This window comes from Mastigoproctus giganteus, chromosome 11, assembly GCF_048544385.1.
Source record: "Mastigoproctus giganteus isolate SK-2022 chromosome 11, ASM4854438v1, whole genome shotgun sequence".
NCBI classification, from domain to species: Eukaryota; Metazoa; Arthropoda; class Arachnida; order Uropygi; family Thelyphonidae; genus Mastigoproctus; species Mastigoproctus giganteus.
In genome coordinates, this window is record NC_143585.1 from 21150635 (window position 1) to 21174431 (window position 23797).

A 23797-nucleotide genomic window follows, 5' to 3' on the forward strand; every position below is an offset into this window, starting at 1 on the left:
AAAAATAACTTCTTCCAGAGGCATACAAGTTTGGATATCTGTAGAGTAGCTACAAAAGTTTTCTATTGCTTAAATTTTTGGTAACATTTTAACATATTTTTCAATAAACTTCTCACTGAATAATATTAAATAAACAAAAAAAAAATTAATTAAAAAATGCAAACCACTATGTATCATTAAAATTTCACATGATTTTTTTTGAAATTAACAGCTGCTTCTGTACATAGGAATATTTAAAAATTTTTTATTTTATATACAAATATGGCTGTTTTCCAAAGGTCAAAGAAATTTTTAATCCATCTCTCCACTTGCTTTGTTTGATTACACACGGATTATCACTGGCAAAACTACCATATCGCCAAGTCGGTCCACCACCACCATGGGGTGGGTAAGGAGTCAGGTGGTCTGATGGCTCGTTTGATATGGTCATTTAAGATTATGCAGAAGCCATTCAGTTAACAAGGGTGGTGGGGGGATAATTTATTATCCCCCCACCTCGCCACTATTATCCTCGCCACTCTGGCGAATATTCACTACACATATGATTGTCGCAGCATGGTTGAGAGCTCACTTGAAATTTTCCATTGACTCTCAAAGAATTTTATATCAAAAATTAGGAAAATTCCAAAGAGGACTAAAATTTTTTTTATTATTAATTTTTAATTTTGTACACACGAAATCCAGTATTAGATGTATATCTTTTTGAACCAATTATAGAGACACATGCTTCCTGTTTGGCAGTTACCTATCGCTCATATATCAGAAAAATACCAAGGTAGAATACATGGCAGTTGGCATTAGAATTCCATGATTAAAAAACAACAACAGCAAAAAACTATACTGACAAGATAATTCAAACTCTTTGCAAAATTAGTAAAATGTTAAAAGGAAAAGAAACAAAAAAAAAAAAAAAAAAACAAAAACAGAACTCCTCAAATTTTCAATCAATTGTTATTATCGTTTAGTTTTATCTATTCAAAACTTATCATATAAATTTAAAACAGAAAAACAAACAAAGAATAAACAGATTATTCAAAACTGTTGATAAAAGGTTTCTACTTAGTAGAAATTTGTTATCACAACCGAGCAGAACAAGAATAGATGTAATCTATGATTTGTATAAGACAAAAATAATCCTTTAGACACTCATTTTCACTATCAGTCAGGCCATTACTTATGCTTTGATAAGCTACTCTAGCACACAAGAACAAAACTGTTAAACATTAAATACTAGTCAACTTTAAAAGAAAGCTTTCTAACTACTCAACAACAGAAACCACCAAATTAACTATAAAATATAAAACATTAATTACAGAAATATATTAATCACACTTTTGAAGAACTATTACATCTGAACATAACATTAAAATTTTTTTTCATTAATTAGAAAGTCCAACTAAATTTTGTGCTTCATAGGAGCAATATAAACACAAATCCAGATCTAGTTCAGAAACTAAATATACATCTATATACACATTTTTCACAGATGACATAATTACTACACACGAACATCGGTATTATTTGCTTTTCTGCCTAAAAGAAGTGAATATTTTTGTGGATTCTTTAAAATAACACTTGGGGCAAGGAAAGGATCCATTGGGGATATTTCTTTACTGATGCTTATGGAATGATCGAGCCAAATGCCCTGTATCATATGCATATCAATGATTATTGTCTTGTTTTTTGCAAATTCCTTCCGAATTATCACATCCATATTATTTAATAACCATGGATGGAGTTTTATGACTTCTTTTATTTTATCTCTTGTTAAACACCATCTGCAGTACCAGCCTGCTGGATGCATTTCAGTTCCTGCTGTCCACTGCCCTACTTTCCAGAAGTTAGTTTCAAACTTTTTCTGGGCTTCACTTGGAAGACAAAAACTGGTTTGTAATTCAAGAATATCATATTTGCAGAAGGTGCTGAAATATTGAAAAGTACACAGCAGCCTCTGAACTGGTTTGGATTTGTTTTCTGAATCATCCGTTAGCTGAACAAAATTATATAACAGTGGTCGAAGATTTAAAAGAACAGGCTCTGGAAAACCCGCATATAACTTTAAGAATAATAATAAGTCTTTTGACGGAATTGCTGCCACTTCTGACATTAGCAGAATATCCTCTGGACGAAAATCTGAAACTCTCTGCCACATCTCTTTCCATAGACCTTTATACATCCAGTAGAGCCACAACATCTCGCTAGTGATTTTATCTCTGTTGGAGAGTTGAACAGGAATGTGTATTATCTTATGTTGAAATTCTGAGAGAAAAGCTGATTGTAACTCTGATAACAATGGCAATGATTGAAGAGTATCATTTTTAACAGGATAGAATTCTTCGGCAATCACAAACACGTCAATGATGTTAAACAACTCATGTATCCACACTTCTAGCAACTCGAATTCGTTATTAAATATAAGTGTACTAATTATTCGTCTTGGATAAATATGCCTCTGTAGTTGCACTCCTTCTGCTTTTCCAGCTTTCAGAAATGGTGAATTCCACACTGATGATGGAATACCACAGTCAAGACCATACCAGTCCTTTTTACAATTGCACTTTTGATTTTCCTTAGATAGTTGGACATTAATTCCATCTTGAAAGCACCAGGTATCAGATTTCACCTCTAGGTAAAAAGGAAACATATCTTTGGGCTCAGTCAATGGGAGATGATAAATATTATTTCCATTAATGGCATTAGTATATTTGGAAAAAGATGAAGATGAATCCCATAGATATGATAGCACATTGCTACTCTTTTCAAAAACAAACCACAGAACAATGATCTGGATGGTAACAAGAACCAGCAGGACTCTCCTTCTGAAACCTTTGCAACATGAGGACAAACAGTCAGAAAAAGCTTTTTCTGTACCCTGTGAAATAAACAGAAGAAAGGTCAAAAGTGATTTTAGCAATGAAATAAAAAATAACTTTTATAACAATTAATACAATGAGATAACATTTATCTCACATCAAACTATCTCAATATACAGTTTAGAAATACAATTGTTAACATGATTTTGGAGTTTAATCTCAACCCTTTGTTTTATAGTCTGGTAGCTACCTATATTTAAAAATGAGAATATTAACCTCCCTGCATGGGTTGAAAGTAAGAGTTAAAAACTCCTCTAAGAAGTCAACTCCACCAAGACGTGCTGTCTCATAAATAAAAAAAAAAATGGAATAATTTCTATTCTTTATTTATAACAATAAATAAACATAACAAATAAATATTTGAAGAACATTCATTTCCGAATTTATGAACATTCATGATTAGGGTTATGGAGCTAAATTCATGACAGTCATAAACTGAGTGTTCATAACTTGGGAGTGAACCAATAATTTAATATCTCTTGTGGTTTTTGGATTTGTGTTGCTTCATTATACTGGCAAAAAAATTTAACATACAGATAAAAGTTATCCATGTAAATAAATTTAAAAGCTTTTAATTTTCTCAGAATTTAATTATCAACAGACCCTCATAAGTTTGATGCCATCATTATATAAATTTAAAAATAAGGTAAGTACAAGTATTTTCACCTTAACAAAGACACGAGAATATGAGTTTCTGTGTGATGGCTGTTCCAGAGGGCTACTACTGTTTAACCTCTCCATCACCTAGCAACACAGGGGGCCCAAACCTTGAAAAAATTTAAGTTCTAGATATTATATTACATTATGCTCACTTGTGATCGGCATTTTAAATTCCAAATGCACTTGTTATTCTACTTATTATATTTGTCTACAGTTTTGTTGCTATGATATTTTATAGCAATCACTTTTAGTTTTAACTAAATTAATAAATGGTACAACAATGGTAAATGGTAAAACAATTTAGGTTGAAGATAATTTTTAATATATGTCTGAAATCAGATGAACACTCTGCACCTCTTCACTGCGGACATATCGACCAGAACATCTGTCTCTCACAGATGCCATTTCTTTTGGCTTGTTATAATTTTGCAGTTCTTGGAGACAAATCTTGCATTTTATCTTCCATCTATATTGAAAAAAAAAAAAAAAAAAAAAAAGTTATTTAGCTATCTATATATATTATAATTTAATATTCTACATATAATTAATTATTAATAAACATACATTTAAAAATAATATAAATAAGCAACTGAATAATATTTAATATAATTAGTAATTTAATTTAAAAGTAATTGGTATAATACATAATATGATTATGATATGTCTTTAAAAACTTAGATTTATGGCTGTCCTTCCAACTATTTGGCTAGGGAGGAGGGAATTTACACAATGACGCATCAAAAATATGCCAGCAATAATTTAACATACAGATAAAAGATATTCAAGTACACAAATTTAAAAGCTTTTATTTTTACAGAATTTAATTATCAACAAACCATCATGGATTTCACTAGTGCTGACATACTATGCAATACTCAGTGGTATATATAACACAGTGCAGAGTGGTATACTTGTGAGTAGATTTTTAGTTTCAATCACTAAAAATTTAAATACTGTACTAATAAACAATTTTTAGGCTCTACTTTACACAAAAGTCAAGCCATATATCAAAAAGAATATGGTTGTAAGAATGCATTAATCAAGACATTGATATATGTTAGTTCAAAATTATGCATCAATTTTTTCTCTCTCTCTCTCTCAAAGCCATTTTCAGATATCAATCCATGGCACAGACCAATATGTCCCAATATGTCCTCTGCTCAGCTACATTTAATGTTCTGTTAGGCAAATGGTGTGCCACACTGCTGAAATTCTCTATGCACATCAAAGTAATCCCAAAAATTCAAACACTTAAAATCAAAATTAGAATAAAACATATTCTAATTTTAGTCCATTTATATCAAATGAGGCCTGTGTATGTTTTATTCTTCCTCTCTCTTTTCTCAACTGATGAAACTATAAAGATAGTGGTACAGACATTAACATACAAGAGTAGTTATATTAAAGTGCAACAATTTGGGCACCTGCTGTGGTCAAAATGTTGAGGGCAGGGTGGGGGAAGATTTCAGTTTCTCCAGGGACCCAGATCATGGTCCCAGACCCAAGGAGGTTAGACAAGCAAAGGCTGATTACGAGAAATCCTTAGCAAAAGATGCAAAGAAAAACAACAAAGGCTTCTTTACTTATGTAAACACTAGAAGGAAGGGGATGAATCAAATTGGTTCACTTCATGACGGTGGTTCAACTGTTAATGAACCTGCTCAGATATCTGACAAACTGAATGAGTATTTTGCATCTACATTCACACATGAGGAATTATTCAGGGAGAGGAATGCCAGAGGTGAACTAACTCTGGCAGTGAGCTAGATGATTTTGTAATAAGGGAGAGCAAAGTGGAGGAGAAATTGTTGAAGTTAAACATAAAAAAGGCATCTGGGGCAGATGGAATCTATCCAGTTATATTGAAGGAGGCAGCGAGGGAAGTAAGCAAACCCTTAGCCATAATTATGAGAGCATCCTTAGAACGAGGGGAGGTCCCCATGGACTGGGATGTGCAAATGTTTCCCCATTCATAAAGGGTGATGCAAATAATTATAGACCTGTTAGTTTAACTTCTATTCGGGGGAAAATAATGGAGTCACTGGTTAAAGAAGTGATGCAAAATCACCTAGACAAGACTGCAGTAATAGTTCAGACACAGCATGAGTTTGTTAAGGGGAAGTCTTGTCTGACCAATTTGATTGGATACTATGATGTGGTCACAAAGAAACTGGATGCAAAAAATAATTTTGATATCATATACTTCGATTCCAAGAAAGCTTTTGATACTGTTGCACATGGATGACTACTATACAAGTTGGAATGGTATGGCATTATGGGCAAGTTGCTGCAATGGATAAAGGATGGTTGAGTGGGAGACAGCAGAGTGGTAATAAATGGACATCACTCTACATGGACTAATGTTATTAGTGGAGTCCCTCAGAGTTCGGTACTGGGCCCAATGTTGTTTTGTGTATTTATCAATGATATCGATGAAGGTATATCAGGCTTAATGTCCAAGTTTGCAGATGATACAAAGGTTGGCAGAGTTGTTACTGATAATAAAGACATTCTACTGCAACAGGATCTAGAAAAGTTAGGCAGATGGGCTGAGAAGTGGCAACTGAAGTTTAATATTGACAAATGCAAAGTACTGCATATGGGTAACAGTAACTCAAGAGAAACGTACCAATTTTGTGGTACACTCAGGAAGGTGGAGAATGTAAAAGACCTGGGGGTAATTGTGCAGTTGGATATGAAGTTCTCTGTGCAGTTCAGATGGGCTGCCAGATCAGGTCATATGGAGTTTTGTCAATGATATATAGGAATTTTGCTAGCAGAGACAAGAAGGTGATTACATCTTTGTATAAGGCGATAGTCAGGCCACACCTTGAATACTGTGTACAGGTCTGGAGGCCTCATTTTAGAAGGAATGTAGAGTTGCTAGAACAAGTACAGAGAAGGGTAACAAGATTCATGAGAGGAACAAAGGGATTCTCTTACCAAGAGTGGTTTAAATTCTGAAAGTTGCAGCATCTGGAGACTAGGCATGGGCAAGGTTATCTGATTGAGGTGTATAAGGTTTGAGCAGGCTCAATGCTGATGGGATATTTCCGCTTGCTCAGATTAAGAACCTGAGGGGGCATAGATTCAAATTGAGGAAAGACAGTTCTAGATGTGTGGAAGTTTGCCTTTAGCAAGTGGGTAGTTGATTGTTGAAACAGACTTCCATTTGTTGTTGTGGAAATTGATTGCTTAAATAAATTTAAGGCTGAACTAGACAAAAATTTGGAAAGACTGAATGGGTGGGAATGGGAAGTTTTTTTTTTTTTTTTTGGCTGATGCTTTATAAGCTTGCTTTCTTGCATCATATTCCTCAACTAATGCTAATGTTAATGTCACACTCATGCAGTACAGCCAAAGCAATGACATACTTGTGAGTAGGCTCATTTTCCTGGTGGAACAAGACTGCTTTCTAAGTTTTTCTAAGCATTTGCCTTTAATTTTCAAAAAGCAAACATCTCACAAGGTCTGTGTAATATTTTTTTTTTTGGCTGATGCTGCATAAGCTTGCTTTATTGCATCATATGCCTCTACTAATGCTAATATGCCTCTGTGGCTGTACGGCCTTTCTGATGTTAATCCACTAGCAACACTCCATCAGCACCCCAATAAAACTTATTTGACTTCAGGACTTGTAATTAAAATATGATATTATTGAAACTGCACAAAACTTTGTGGATTACTATTTGAAGTGTACACTGAGTACAGAAATTTTTAACACTTTACCACTACCCTTTCCTGCACAGGCCACGAACTTTCCAAAACGCCCCTTGTACCAGCAGAAATGTTCTGTGACATTTATATCTGGGGAATTTGGCAACCAAGGTAGCACTTGGAAATCACTTATGCGTTCAGTGAATCACTCTTGAACAATACCAGCAACGTGGCAGGCCTCTTTTGATAACTTCTAGGTTGAGTGGCAGTGCCCCTGCCAAGACCTGCAAAGCAGGTGTACTGACAGTGCAGCATGCCCTTGTAATGGTAAGTGGTATAATTCTATAATTTGCTGTATGGACTCTATTTTCTTTTTATTTCTGTCTGGAGTAGCTCTGTAATACTACATGCCTATGCCATAGGTGATAACTGGGGGGAAGATTAAAACTATTTTCTTGGAACATAAAAAAATCAGCACTGGAAAATTCAATGTGGAAAATCTTACCATAAAATGTATTTATACATTATTTGAAGGATCACATACAAGAATTAGAATATTACATGTGTGTTTGTAAGATATGTTATGTTATTATTTGGTTTTTAGGAGCATTAGCAACTAAGGCCATATTGCTCCAGGAATATGCGGTGGTCATTCCCTGACCTTTCCGCATCCTCTGTATTTGGTGGTGACGGGCTCGAACCCCGGTCTAATCAAGAAGCATGTGCTACGCACTGTTGCTCCTTCCCACCTGGCTACGGAGGCGCCAATTTGTAAGATAAGTCATGACTTATCCATGGATAAGTCGTGAAGTCCCAATGAACAATCATAGACTCAATTCAGGCAGCCAAAAGTGGTTTTTTTTTTTTTTTTTTCATGTATTCATTTTAATAAATTTACACAGATGTCAACATAGTATATATCATAATCAAATATTAAATAAAATGCAACCACTTATGTGTACAAACAAATCACCCAATCTTACTGAGAAAAATCAGAAATCTTACTTGAAGACATTCCTAGGAACTCATTTTGTTCTTGGCTTAATTAAGTTTGTTTTCCTTGGAAAAAAAAAAAAAAAAAAAAGCATTAATTCTGCATTGTAATTGCTAGTAATACAGTGTTTCAATTATTGGTAATTGATATCAGCTCTTCTGTGAATGAGAATAGCAGGAAACTACTTATTTTTAGAATCTCAGTAATTTAAAAAAAGAATTATTTTAAAATGCCAGTTAGCTATAGTAACTTTGAGGTGTTTCTTTAATATACAATATCAAGAAACTGCAAACTTACTTATATAAAGGTGAGTCAATTAGACGGCACTAGCATCTATTTGATTTATTTTAGGTTTAGTTGCAATGACCATTTTTGTTATACCTGGTGTGAAATTTTTGAATTTGGTGTTAAAATTAGATTAAATATTGTTGTAAGGCAGGGGTGCCAAAGTGGCAGCTCTTGGGGCACGTGCAGCCTGCGGAGTTTTTTTTTTTTTTTGCAGCCCACGCCGCCTCCATGGATAATAATAACGTTTTTAAAATGCGTTTCTACTGCTTTCTGTGATCACGCAATTTCCAGAATTTTTCATTGCCTATTTATCAAGGCTAACTGATGCCAATCTTTTTTCCACAACGAAGGTTGTGTTTTTCTCAATCTTTTACTTCAAAACTCGCAAGGCTGGTTGCAAGCACACGGAGTCAAGTGTCTGGCAAAAAGGACTAGATTACCTAATTTCGTGTCTATTCCCTCATTGAAATATTGTATTATCTGGAATAAACTTGCTTTTCATTATTCATTCTGTTGTTTATTCAGACTTTTTATTTCATTTCAATTAGTTATTAGTGCATTCTGAGCTGCAAGTATCAATCAGTAACAAGCAATAAGGCTTAGCAATGGCAAGGTTTGTAGGTCGTGTACGGCCTGTGTGAGGTACACTAATACGGGAAATGGCCAGAGGCCCAAATGAGTTTGACACCCCTGCTGTAAGGTTTTATTATTTGTAAATTAAAATTTTAAAATTTGTCTGATTGATGCTCTTTTCTCAATAGTAAAGTTATTCCCCGTCCTCATTTTAGTTTAAAAATGTCAGGTGTACTTAGAAGAAATTAATGTAAATCAAATTTATTTGAAGGGGGTAGGAACCACAGTGATTTTAGCATGAACTGTAATATGCCCATAGACACATGTGTCTATGGGCATATTATACAGGGTGTTTCAGTTAAACGTTTCAGAACTTCTAAGAGGGGTAGGGTACATCCTGACAACTCGAAATCATATAGCAATGTGGGGTCGGAAATGCTTTCCTGAAGCGGTGTTGTACACAGAAGCACCATAAAGAAAAGAGACCGTAAGTGAGAAATCGTTTTAATAATACATGAAAAGAAGCAAAAGGTACATGGATTAAAGTAAGTGTTCGAAGTTTCTTCCACGGGCTATAATGCACGCCTCACATCTCCGACGCATGGACATCCGAACATTCTGGAATACTCCAGGCGAATTTCGAATTTCTTCGGCAGCTACTGCGATTCTTGCAACCAGCTCCTCAGTATTGTCAACAGGGGTGTCATAAACTAGCGATTTCATATGACCCCAGAAATAAAAATCAAGACATGATAGGTCGGGTGACCGAGCAGGCCAACGCATGGGACCACCACGTCCGATCCACTGTTGACCAAATGTGACATCCAGGTAGTTACGAACATCTCCGCTATAATGGGCAGGGGCTCCATTTCTGTTGCGTCGATGCAGAAATCTGTTCATCTCTCAAAAGTTGTGGCAATACTTGCTGCAGAAAGATCAAGTAGATAGGTCCGGTTAGACGACACGGTAACAGGTAAGGTCCGATGAGGTGATCTCCCATAATACCGGCCCATACATTGACCGAAAATCGAATCTGTGCTGCACGACGTCGCACGACAAGTTCTGTGTACAATACCGCTTCAGGAAAGCATTTCCGACCCCACATTGCTATATGATTTCGAGTTGTCAGGATGTACCCTACCCCTCTTAGAAGTTCTGAAACGTTTAACTGAAACACCCTGTATAGTTATAGAGGTTATGCAAAAAGCATAACCATCTTGTACAGCAGCTAAACAGCTAACTGTATGTACCAAAGAGTGAACATTTTATATAACTCATGTCCCCCCCCCCCCGCCAAATTAAATAAAATTGGTTTATGTTTGTTTCAGAAGTATACAAATGTGATTACCTAAAGATGGGAAACAACTTTTCCACTGAGAAACAAAAAACAGTTTGCACAAAATTTAAACGTAAAAATCATACAACTTAAACAATAATACTTTGTTTAATTTTAACATCAAATTCAAAATTTCAGCCCAAATATGACAAAAAAGGTGCAGATGACAAATAGCCCAAACCTAAAAATAAGTAAAATAGACATCTTGATGTCTTTTAATTAAAATGACCTGTATATTGTTTTGGAACTCTTTTACCATACTTGCTTTGCTGTCACAGGCTGCTTACTGAACCGAACACTAAAATGTTGGCAGAGTGCAAGTCCCAAATCATGTGTAAAGTTATAAAAAATGCAAAACAAGTTCATAAAATTGAGTAAAGGCTCTGTGAATTAGAATTACAAACTAGCAATATTGACATGTTACAGTATTGAGATTGAGAAGTTCCTTCCATGCCGAAGGAATAGTCTATGTTATGACTACCCTCAGTGACAGTATAGTGGTTTGCCACTTGACACTCATTTAGAGAGGTCTATGTCTAAAGGTTTCCTATGTTTTCATTTGAAGGAGGGAGTAGAGTTTCCTATGAGTTATGATAAGTTTTTCAGCCTATGAACACACACACACACACACGTCTATGGGCATATTACACAATGGCACAATATGAACTAAGCTGTTGATATATCTAAAATCTGACAACAAAAATAAAATGATCAACAATGAGCATTGACGGTTGTCATTTGTCATGTGGTAATTATTGTGTAGCATTAAAACAGAGTTTGGTTGCTTTGGAAGTTCTTAGACACATCAATTACTTTGGTCATAGTGCACCAGTTCATATTGTATGCTTCAAATCATTTTCAGTGTGTATTATGTCTGTGCAAGCGTGTTGCATGATGATTTAGTAGGTTTAAAAGTAGTTCAGTCCAAATAACTTAAAAAATAAAACACTACTCTTTCTTTCTGAGATCAGTTAATTACAGCTTCCACAGAAGAATTCCACCATTCTCTGAGGGGATTTGAAATCAGCAGCATCAATAATTCACAATTGAAAAGTTTCCTCCACACATTCTTAGACAACGTGTGGAAGGGACCTTTCAATCTCACTACTATAGTTTTCTGAAATATTATTCTGTTCAGTTCAGTTCAGATATGCTATATACTGGAAAACAGAATTTATGTCATGAAATTAGTATCAAAAGCACAGAAAATCAAGAAAAAGTTAAGCTCATATTTTATGGGCTTACTTGATAAAAGTGAAAATAGCTACCAGATTTTTGCAATCTAAAGTAATATGTGCATATGAGGTAAATACCTGCTTGTCATACAAGTATTGAGGGGAAAACACTTTCACTATGTAAGAAATAAAAGGAAAATACTACATATACTGAATTTTGAACTAACTCCTTGGAATGAGAATTAAACTTTTCTTGAGCTTCAAGGCATATAAGAGATGGCATTATTTTTGTTTTATTTTATTCTTAAAAATGAGTTTGAACTGTATACTCATGCACCTTTCCTCACAATTTTTGTTAAAATAATATGTAGCAGTTTTAGTCACTATGGATTACAAGAGTTTCACTCTTCCATGTCAAATAATACTAATGTTAATACTATCTTGTATGCCATCACTCACATGGCTTATGGCATGTGAGTGATGGCACCTTTCTTTATGGAATTAGAGTGGAAAAACATTCCTCAGCCACAGGACAAACATTCATCCATCCACCCATCCTACAAGGTACATGCATGGACGAGAATAACAGCAGTACCTCTGTACACCTGGAAACCCCAGGGGCTCACATCTGGTGAGGCTTGGTGCACCCAGGGTCTTGAGCTGGCTATTATCATTTTTCTCTTTCTTGGTGATTCCCTTCTTCTGACTCTCACTCTCACTCTCTCTCTCTCTCTCTCTCTCTCTCTCTCTCTCTCAGGGTAATTGGAAATTTTTTTTGGCTGGTGCAAAATAATCCTCAGGCTTCCTTGCACTATATGGCTAGTAATAATAATAATTCTATAAACTAGCTCACTGTATCCACTATATATATTTTTCTACAAACTGCATTCTGTTATGTGCACTTGCCAGAAGAAAAACTGGAAAAAAAAAAAAAATCGAAAAAAGAGGAATATACAAGAAAATGAATGAAAACTGCACACAACAAAAGGAATTTCCAGCAATTAAAAAATGGGATTATGTAAATCATAATTAATAAACTAAAAATTTATTTTTATAATAAAAACAGATGTCATGCAGGCACCTGTGTTACATTTATGGACACAACTTACCTAGGGCTAAAATTCCAGATATATGTTCTAGAAACAGGTCCAAAGAAATATAAAATACAACACATCTTGTGCCAGGTAATGCATAACTTAAAGATAGTAGCACCTACTCTAATAATTGATTTTGTTATTTGTTATTTTGATTTTTTAGGAGGAGCATTAGCAACTAAGGCCATATTGCTCCAGGAATATGCGGTGGTCATTCCCTGACCTTTTCCACATCCTCTGTATTTGGTGGTGACGGGCTCGAACCCCGGTCTAATCAAGAAGCATGTGCTACGCACTGCTGCTCCTTCCCACCTGGCTACGGAGGTGCCTCTAATAATTGAGACCTGTCAGTATAGGACTTGTTTTATTAGAGCACATATTCAACCTGTTTAAGTTCTATTTTTTCCAAGGACACTAATAAAGAATTAAGCGATGGGTTTAAATAGTGTAAAGTATATAGCGTACCCCACTCTCCCTTATGAAAGTGCATAGAAAAGTTCCACTATTTTCTCTAATATGAATTCATATCTTTATCATAACGTGAATTTATATCTTTCAACAGCATCATCCTCTTATTTTATATTTTTGTAAGAATAAACAAACCACATTCCTAATTTCTACATGTATAAAAGAAACAAATTTCCTTTACTTTGATAAAAAAAATAATAATAAAAAAAAAATAAAAATGCATATATCATGATGAGCAAGTCATATGCTAAAATACTTAATACGTAAAGTAAATATGGCATATTCACTTTGATATGAAATGATATGTAAATATGAAGCATCTTTTTTATTTAATCATTACTATTATTTTCTTTACTTTTCAGTTTTCTCATATGGTATTAGTAGTAGCAGATGATGCAAGGAAGTAAACTTATATAGCATCAGGCAAATGAGGGGAAAAATAAGAAAAAAAAAAAAAAAAAAAAACTTACGTCACTGCCCATCCTCTAATAATTTTACTAATCCTTTCTTAAATTTATTTCAGGTAACCATTTACACAACCCCCGATGGAAGTTAGTTACAACAATCAATATTCGCTGACTGAAAGCAAATTTCTGCACATTATCTTGTAACCATTTTTTTCAATTTAAATCAGGTCTCCTCAAAAGGTCTAGTTTCCAGAAAATTTTCTGTGTTGCTTTACAGATCAACATGAACCTCATTAATGGAATCATAATACAATTTAATAGTAATGAATTCAAAGATTTAAAAACTTGCAAGGTAGACTTTATTAGGGGAATGTAGGACATCTTCCATGACAACATTCTAATTTCACTGTTTATTTATAAAGGTTCAAATCCCTTGAAAAATGTAGGAATTTTTTAAAACCTTTTTGTTTGAAGGTAAAGTAGTCAATTTAATGTAGTGGGTTTTTGTCCATTAGGAATTCCAGGTTTTTCATCCCAAACTATGTTCAAAACTAGCCCATGGACAAATTATACAAATATGATATTACACCCTTATTTATTCTAATTGTGGAGTAGATATAATTCATTTCCTAATTCATCTCACAAATATACGTGGTCTCAATTCTAATCTCAACGATGTCCATTTCCACTTGCAGTCAGCCAAACCCCATGTACTTTTTCTGACAGAATCTCAGTTATCGGTTGATTCAACTACTGCTCATCTGATGCCCAAATTATTCGCTGTACAATTCCTTTCGCCTCAAAGGTGGTACTTGTGCATATGTCTGTTCTGATATTCCCTGTCAGAGACTTGGCCATTTGGAATCTCCTCTGGCTTAAAATCTCTCTACCTTATTGTGTTAAATTCATCTGTTGTCTCTACAATTCTCCCTACTCCACTAATCACTTGGAGCTCTTTGACTTCCTCTCTTTGCAATTTGACATTCGCCAGTGCAAATTTCCTAACAGTGAGGTAATTTTCTTTGGTGACTTTAATGTTCACAACTCCAGCTAGCTTCTGTTTTCTAATCATACCGACCCAGCTGGTTGAGATGCTGAGGCTTTTGCAATTACTAATGACCTTGCACAGATTGTTCATTTACCTACAACAATACCGGACAATCCTAATCATACAGCCAACACGCTTGATCTTTTTTTCACAAACAACCCTTCTAAGTACACGGTCAAAGTGGGAGGTCCTTTAGGCACTTCAGATCACAACTTGGTGATTATTGTCTCTTCTCCGATGGAGCCTTTATCTCAAGGCTATTCCCAACCTCGTGTTGTTTGGCATTACAAGAATGCAAAAAGGATGACCTGCGAATTTTTCTTTTCTTCTTTTCCTTGGTCAGATTACTGTTTCAAAGCTTCTGATGTCAACGTTTGCTCAGATCGTGTCAGTGAAGTTATTCGTGCAGGAATGGAATCCTTTATCCCGCACTCCACTTTAAAGTCTCATCCTTTATCTAAGCCTCGGTTTTCCAATAAATGTGTTAAGGCTGTTCAAGAGAAGAATATCGCATATTGGCTTGTTTTTAATTCTTCAGTTTCATTTTCTGCCTACACCAAAGCTCGCAACAATTGTAAAGCAGTTATTAATCAGTCCAAACTAGAGTTTGAACGGGCTAAGAGTAGAAAACTTGCTTCTTGCCCTAGTGGTAGCCGAGCATTCTGGTCTTTTGCCAAAGCTATTCGCCGCAACTTTTGCCCATCTCTGCTCCCAACTCTGTCCAAACCAGATGGTTCTGTTGTCACTTCAGCCAAGGATAAAGCTGACCTGCTAGCATACCATTCTTCTTCCAAATCATGTATTGATGATCTCGGTAAAATACCTCCCACCATTCCCAACACGCTCCATTCAATGCCTCCTGTGGCCTTCCGTCAAAAGGATGTCAGAAGGATTTTGAAGAATCATGATGCTAAGAAGGCTCCAGGTCCCGATGGTATTTCTCCACTTGTTCTCAAAGCCTGTGCTCCTGAACTTACTCCTATTCTTTGCTGCCTTTTTTCACTTTCTTATTCCAAAGGTGTTTTTCCTTTTGCTTGGAAATTTGTTCATATCCAGCCAGTTCCTAAAAAGAGTGAAAAATCCCACCCATCCAATTATCATCCCATTGCAATTACTTCTACTCTTTCTAAAGTAATGGAGAAATCAATTAACCGCCAACTCTTAAACTACTTCGAAACCTTCCGTCTGATCAACAATCGCCAGTATGGATTCAGTCAGTGTCAATCCACTGATGATATTCTGGCTTATGTTACCCATTTATGGACTGATTCAATGGAAAGGTTCAGTGAAACAAAAGTAGTTGCTCTTAACATCGCAAAGGCTTTCGATCGTGTTTGGCATAAAGGTCTTCTAAACAAGCTTCCATCTTATGGTTGGCCAACTGTTTTTTGTAATTGGTTATCCAGTTTTCTCTCTGATTGCTCACTGAGGGTGATGGTAGATGGTCTTCTAACTTCTCTACTGCTGGTGTCCCCCCAACGTTCAGTTCTTTCCCCCACTCTTTTCTTCTTGTATATTAATGACCTTCTTCCATTGACTGGAAATCCTATCCATAGTTTTGCTGATGATAGCACATTGCATTCCAATTTCCATTTTGAGAAACCTTGCCCTGCTCAATCAGCTTCAACTTCTCAAAAATCTGCTACCAATTCCTTAAATTCTGATCTTCATGTAATTCTCCAGTGGGGGCAAAGACAACTTAGTTGATTTCAACCCTTCTAAAACTCATTCTTGTCTTATATCCCGCAAAAAGGATTCTTCTGCTCCTATGCTTATCTTTGGTGACACTCCGATTTCTAGGCAAAATGATATCTCTTTTGGGGATTACCCTGACTTCTAATCTCTCTTGGCACAAGCACATTACAAATATTGCTTCCTCTGCATCTAAAAAACTTGGTTTTCTCTTTCGCTCTCGACATTACTTTTCTTCCAAACAGCTGCTCACTCTGTATAAATCTCAGATCCGCCCTACCATGGAATATTGTTCCCACACCTGGGGTGGTACCCCCAAAACCTCTCTCAGGCTTCTTGATTCCATTCAGAAGAGGGCAGTTAGGTTAATTAATGATTCATCTCTAACAGAGTCTCTCCACTTGCTGTCTCATAGACGTACTGTTTCTGCTGCATGCCTCTTCTATAGATATTCCATGGGCACTGTTCTTCTGAATTGTCTTCTATAATTCCCGCTCTCTCTTTCAAAACAGTCCGAACATGTGCAGCCACCAGCCAACATCCATTTACTGTCCAAGTTCAAACTCACAGAACCAACTTTTCATCTTCCTCGTTTGTTCATTCAACTGCAGTTTTCTGGAACAACCTTCCATCATACGCATTTCCTGAAAATTACAGTCTACAGAAGTTCAAGTCCAATGTCAAAAAATATCTTCTTTCGTCTTCTCAACCTCCAATCCAAGCACAGTACTAAGTACTATAGGTTCTAATACCTCTTGTGTTTGGGGTTAACATAAAAAAAAAAAAAAAAAAAGAATAAATTCTTAAATTCATGGGCCAATCTGTATGTTGTGGCTAGAAAATTCATGGTGGAAGGAGGAGGGTGGATTAGCTACAAATTCTACAGCCTCAATTTAAGAGACATTTAAGAATTTCTCCAAACTATGACCTCTCTGACTTCATCTGCAAAGGCCAGGCTTTCCACGGGACCCAGATCCAAGGCCAGAAATTCGTCCAGAACAATGTTCCAAAAGAAAGGGCCAAGGATTGAACCCTGTGTGCAGCCTTTATTCACAGGGAGTGTCAATTCCTGGAACCCTTTGCGTACTGAGACACTTCTGTCTGTAAGGTAGCTGTTTATTACCTTATAGAGGTTTTGTGGGGCATTTGCCTGGCGAAGTCTCCTAAGGACACTAGGCCACCAGAGTGAGTCAAATGCCCCAGCAAAGTCAATGGAGATTGCCAGCATACATTTCTCCTCTGTGTTTTTAACTGTTGTCAGTAGGTGGTGCATGGCATCCTCCGTAGAATTGCCCTGCTTAAAACCGTACTGATTGTTGGAATGCAAACCTGCTTCTGTATAATATTGAGCTAATCTGCTATTTTTAGTCTTTCATATATTTTTCCTAGTACAGGGAGTAGGGCTATTGGTCTATATGATTTGGGATCAGTAGGGAGTTTTTCAGGTTTTTTGAGGATTAATCTTAACACAGCTTGTTTCCATATTTTTGGGAATATACCTTCTGTCATACAGTTATTATATAGTGCTATTAATTTATGTGGTGCTATTTCCACTAATTTTTTGATAATCTCAACCTCTAAGAGGACAAAACCTGGGTATTTATTGTTTTTGGTTTTAGATAGTGCTATTTCTAAGTCTTGTAGTACACACTGTACTACACTGACAGTGGTAGAGAATGAAAAGGCCCCGGGGGTAATTGTGCAGGCAGATATGAAGTTTTCTGAGTAGTGCAGACGGGCTGCAACAGTAGCCCATGGTGTATTGTCAATGATATATAGGAATTTTTCTAGCAGGGATAAGGAGGTGATTATTCCCTTGTATAAGGCAATGGTCAGGCCACACCTTGAGTACTGTATACAGGTCTGGAGGCCTCATTTCAAGAAGGATGTAGAGCTGCTGGAACGAGTACAGAGAAGGGCAACAAGATTAGTGAATGGAACAAAGGGGGTGCTCTTACGAAGAAAGGTTTAAGTTTCCAAATTACAGTGTCTGTAGACTAGGTGATCTGATAGAGGTGTATGAAGCCTTGAATGGTTTGAGCTGATGGGATTCTTCCTCTTGCTCAGAATAATCACCTGAGAGGGCATAAATTCAAATTTAGGAAAGACAGTTGTAGGATTGACGTGTGGAAATTTGCCTTTAGCCAGTGGGTGGTTGGTTGGTTGGTGGAACAGACTTTCATCCCTTGTCGTGGAAGTTGATAGCCTAAATAAGTTTAAGGCTCAGCTGGACAGGTATTTCGAATGAACAGAACAGAGGGGTGAAGTGGAAGTGGGTTTTTTTTTTTTTTTTTTTGGCTGATGCTGCATAAGCTTGCTTTCTTGCATCAAATGCCTCTACTAATGCTAAAATGCTAATGCTCTCCATATGGTTAATCCTCAATACTGTTATGGAAGAAATGGACCAATTATATATAGAGCACTATATTTCCATATAATAAGTCAATGGGTCCTGTACCTACTATAAGCAGTGCATATAAGGTAAGGACCCATTTAAACACTCTAGGGACCCAAGACACAATACTGTGAATCTAGATTATTTCAAGTTATTTTAATTCTGAGATCCAGCATGCTGTAGGTAAATCTAATACTGTATTTCATAATTAATATACAAGGTGTGGCAATAAAAAGAACACAACATGAAGGAATTCAAAAATGTTTTATTTTTATTCAAAGTAATCACCACCTGATTGAATGCACTTATTACACAGTTCTAAAAGTTTCTGAAAAGAATCAGTCAAGGCATCCAAGAAGATGATGTTCAGTTCAGAAGTTACTTTTCTCTTTATGTTCTCAATGTCCTGAAATCTCTTTCTTTGAGAGTAGTTTTCACTTTGGGAAAGAGGAAGTAGTCCACTGGTGCTAGATCAGGTGAGTAGAGTGGATGGCTGATCTGTACATCATGTACATATTTCATCAAAAATGTCTTCATAACAAGTGCAGAATGGGTAGGAGCATTGTTGTACATGAGAACCAGCTTCCTTTCTCTCGAAATTACAGCCTCACTCAGGAAATGAGCTTCAATAGTCCTTGAAGCACCTGTATGTAAAATTCTGCTTTGACTCTGTCCTCTCCAGGTATAAATTCCTTATGAATCACACTGTTTGTCGAAAAACATGATCAGCATCATCTTGACTTCTGTAAATGAAGCATTTTGGGCCTTGGTGATGATTTTTAAGTCCACTGCATGTTCTGACACTGTCTCTGAGTTGTACTGAAACACCTAAAGTCAAGGAAAGGACTGTCTTAACAAGTCTGGATGAAGTCTTTGCATGATGACACTTTCACTGCTTCTGTTCATCTGTAAAGCTGGGCAGCACAAAATTTGCACACATTTCCCTAAATTGTCATCCTGAATTTGAAGAATCATCTCCTTATTCATATCCAATTAATCATTCTGAGGGTCAAATGACAATTTTATGCCACAATTTCTCAAACCCTTGCAACTCTGTCCTCATTTCGAGAGGTTGACAGATGCCTATTTCTTGGGTCATCGTGAACATTGTCACATTCATCTTTGAACCACTTATATCACTGAAACAACACTATTATTACTTAACTTTTCATTACCATAAACAATTTTAACATTTCATACAATTTCTGTTGCAGATTTTCCCAGTTGAAAGCAAAATTTTATATTTGTTCATTACTCCATTGCAAAATAATGACGTGCACGTTAATGCTACTAATAAAACTGGTTGTTACTGCAACCTATCACAGCCCTCTATACCATCATCTGATGGAGAAAGTTTGAACTGCAACATACCACTTTGAACAGCAACAGCACCAGTCCAGCACTTTATTTTCACACCTCACATATGATCAGGTTTCACTGTATATTAATCATTTTGATTCAGGTTTTTAATTTTTAAGATTTATGAAAAACCATGTAAAAAACACAACAGATTCCTAGTGCAGTTAAAGCTGAACTTGGCAAGATCCAATTCAGCTCCAAAGCCAACTAATATTCAAAATTTTATTTTGAATATTACCCTGCCAGTGCGAGCACTACACCTGTGAGGTACATCTCAAAAATAATGAGTCAAAGTTAATTGTTAGTTGGCGATAAAAATCTATGATTTTCTGTGGCTTCCGAATTTTTAGTGAGTATGACTTTTGAATTTTTTTTTTTTTTCTTCAAATAGGCCTCTGGGGTTGGGTATACTCATACTATGATTTTTAGTGTTTCTCACCAACCATGGAATAAAACGAAAGACGAAAAACCCAAATTTTTAAAATATTTAATATTTACAATAAATTTATTTACAAACAAAATACCATATTACTGATAGTAATTTTAAAATAAGACAACTGTGATATACAGGATAACAAAATACCGAATTTAAAATGCAATAAAATATACTAGGTTAAAAGCGCTAAAATACTAACTGAAGCTTTCAAAGGCAGAAGCCTTTGAAAGCTTCAGTTAGTATTTTAGCTGAAAGGCAGAAGCCTTTGAAAGCTTCAGTTAGTATTTTAGCGCTTTTAACCTAGTATATTTTATTGCATTTTAAATTCGGTATTTTGTTATCCTGTATATCACAGTTGTCTTATTTTAAAATTACTATCAGTAATATGGTATTTTGTTTGTAAATAAATTTATTGTAAATATTAAATATTTTAAAAATTTGGGTTTTTCGTCTTTCGTTTTATTCCATGGTTGGTGAGAAACACTAAAAATCATAGTATGACTTTTGAATGTTTTCTTTATTTTTTTTTATTTTCCCAGTTATAGATTTTTTACACTCAGTAGGTACAGTGCCACCATTCTTGTTACAGTTGTTCACTGGGCAATAGTGTACCTCATTAGTTCTGCTACGAAAAGTTTTTGTTTATTGCTGGCTATTTGTGTTATTTTCTGTCTAGCTTCAGAACTGTCACACTGATATAATGTTGTTTATACAAAATAATCATTTCTCAACAAGTGATGTACTTTTGAGGCATTTTTTTTTAAAAGAACAACTTTCTATTTCACACAGTGTTGGATGTTTTATCTTGTTACTTTCAGTTTCATATTTGCCTCAGTCATCCAATTGAGATGGCTAGATGCTTTTATAATGTAAGCTAGAGCCTATGCTTTCTTTTCTCCTTCATGATTATTTTTATTTATGTATTTGAAAAAAATATATGTACTACTTTTGGATGATCACTGGGCAATAGTGTACCTTATTAGTTCTGCTACGAAAATTTTGACAGAAAAAGAATCTGGTTATCCAAGTAATAATCACAAATCCAATACAGTTCCTTTACAAAGTAAAGTAGATCCTTTGTAATTTATGACTGTTTTCCAGAAATTAATAATTTCTGGAAATTATTAATTTCTATCCATATAGCCAGGCCATTTGGTTCAAAGTAGTTCAATACTAGTACAATTCATTGTGCAGGCACAGTTTTCTGCAATGAGCATAAAGTCTTAGTACAATAAACTGTCTATGGTAAAGAACTGTCCCAAGTATTCCATAGGCAACAATATATATTACCTAGGGTTCTGAGCTGGATATCATTATTCTTCTCTTTCTTGATGATTCCCTTCTCTGACTCTTGTTTTCTCTCACTCTCTCTGGGTAATTCAGATTTTTTTTTTTTTTTTTGGCTCGTGCAGCATAAGCTTCAGGCTTCCTTGAACCATATGGATAATAATAATAATTGTATTATGACTACCATCACCATAATCACATCCTCCTCCTCTGGGAATCGTGCTACATATGCTCCAAAAACAATTAATGGAATTGGCAGTTTAAATTCCCTTAATTTTCGTTCTTAACAAATAGTATATATTATAGTTCAAACTGATAATCAAGAAGGGCAAATTAAACAGCAGTATTGCAAGCAAAATTTATTATAATGCTCATATTTGTTTTGTACTGATATCAATTTATCTTTAAAAGAGAAACTGATATTCTCTATATGCAGCATTTGACAGATACCCAAATTTAGCCACAAAACATGAATTATTAATTAGGATACTACTACTAAGAGCCGGAAATAAGCGAATAACATACCAGCTAAGTTAGACACTGTTTAATCAAAAGTATATTATTGAATCTATCTAGATATTTGAGAATGACTGACGATGATAAAAGCTTTCATCACCCTAACAACTCCCATCCCTTTCCGTTTCACATAAATTTAAAGGCAACTTACCAAATGGGAGTACAATGACATTCTTTTCGCTTACGCTTGGACATGATCCAATCTATATTATAAAACATACTTTCTTGTTGCTTTGCTAGATATTATTTTAACTTATTAATTACATTTAAGGTGCAAATAAGCTACACTACATAATAAGCTAAACTTCATTTTACCCAAGCTGACATTTAACCGATCGCATGCTTAGCAATTGAAGATTTCGATTTCAAATCATTGATAGAAAAATTAAACGACAGATGGCAGCACGATGGTTGTTGTGATTAATTACTATAAACAAACAAAATATCAGTAAAATATGGCTTATCAGTACGTATCATTTACGAATTGCCTTTAATTGGGTGGTAAATATTTTAAAAAAAGTAAATAATAAATAAACATTTATTAGTAAAATGAGTTAACTTGGTTATACTTTTGATAATGCACGTTCTTTCTGCTGGTAGCAAAGCGGTCTATTGCAGTAAAAAAAAAAAAAAAAAACAGGTAATCCACTGCATGATGGAAGACTCCTCAGTGATTCATGCTGTTGAGCGAAATGGACCATAATCTTCCACGCTGGTCCAGTGTGGTTGGCAGATCGACTGTCTTTAGCGTCAGGAGGCTCGAATCCAGGTGTGCTCAAAGAGCGTGTGCTACTGCACTCCCTCTCCTGGCCACTCGGCGTTCACTCAGTGGCTGAGTTAGTCGGTCTCAGGGGGTAGACAGCAAAGTTTTTCCCCCCAGACACTACGGTTTTCTTCCAGCAAAACAGACAAATGGACCACATAACACACGCAATTAACAGACATAAGACACACAGCACGGCAGATGAATTTAATTATTCGGGTGGCCTAATAATAATTTTTTTTTTTTTTTTTTTGTTACCACTCGGCTAGGGAGACCTCCTTATTGCAGTAGTAACACTTTAATTACCTCTTAATATTGTCAGGGTGGGAGGAAGACTACGTTTCCCAACTTTCTTGAACTTCATTTCTTTAAACTTCACCCAGCGAATAAGCGAATAGTTAATTTACAAAGTCGATTTAATATTTCCTCACACAGATTTCTGTGTGAAGGCATAGAGGAAGGGTTAGCAGTTTATCTGTTTAAATAATATATGTCCCCTCTCCACAAACTTAGATATGGACTTTCTTATGGAAACGAGGCTTGCCCCTACACAGCTTGAAAGCAAAGAGGGCTTAATACAAGTTATAGTGCAGGTAAATAGTATTGCGATTTACAATTCAGGTAAAAAGTATTTATACGACCTTGGTAACATATTTTCACAACTTAATCTATCACTATCCTTAGAATAACATGTAAACTTATTTACAATTACAAATTCAACTAGGAATTACATACAGTTTTACAAAATGTTTATATGGCATTTTCACTAACACTTC

General features: G+C 35.4%; 1 protein-coding gene across 1 annotated transcript; it reads right to left on the bottom strand.

Annotated features, from left to right (window-relative positions):
* Positions 1–1498: 1498 nt before the first annotated feature.
* On the bottom strand, positions 1499–22453 carry LOC150077762 (beta-1,4-mannosyl-glycoprotein 4-beta-N-acetylglucosaminyltransferase-like). Its single transcript, XM_090384355.1, has 3 exons — positions 22410–22453; positions 3888–3999; positions 1499–2872 (listed from the first exon to the last, which is right to left on the bottom strand). Exons 2-3 carry the CDS (start codon positions 3936–3938, stop codon positions 1499–1501), a joined length of 1425 nt encoding a protein of 474 aa, XP_090240481.1. The 5' UTR covers positions 3939–3999; positions 22410–22453.
* Between the last annotated feature and the right edge of the window lie 1344 nt (positions 22454–23797).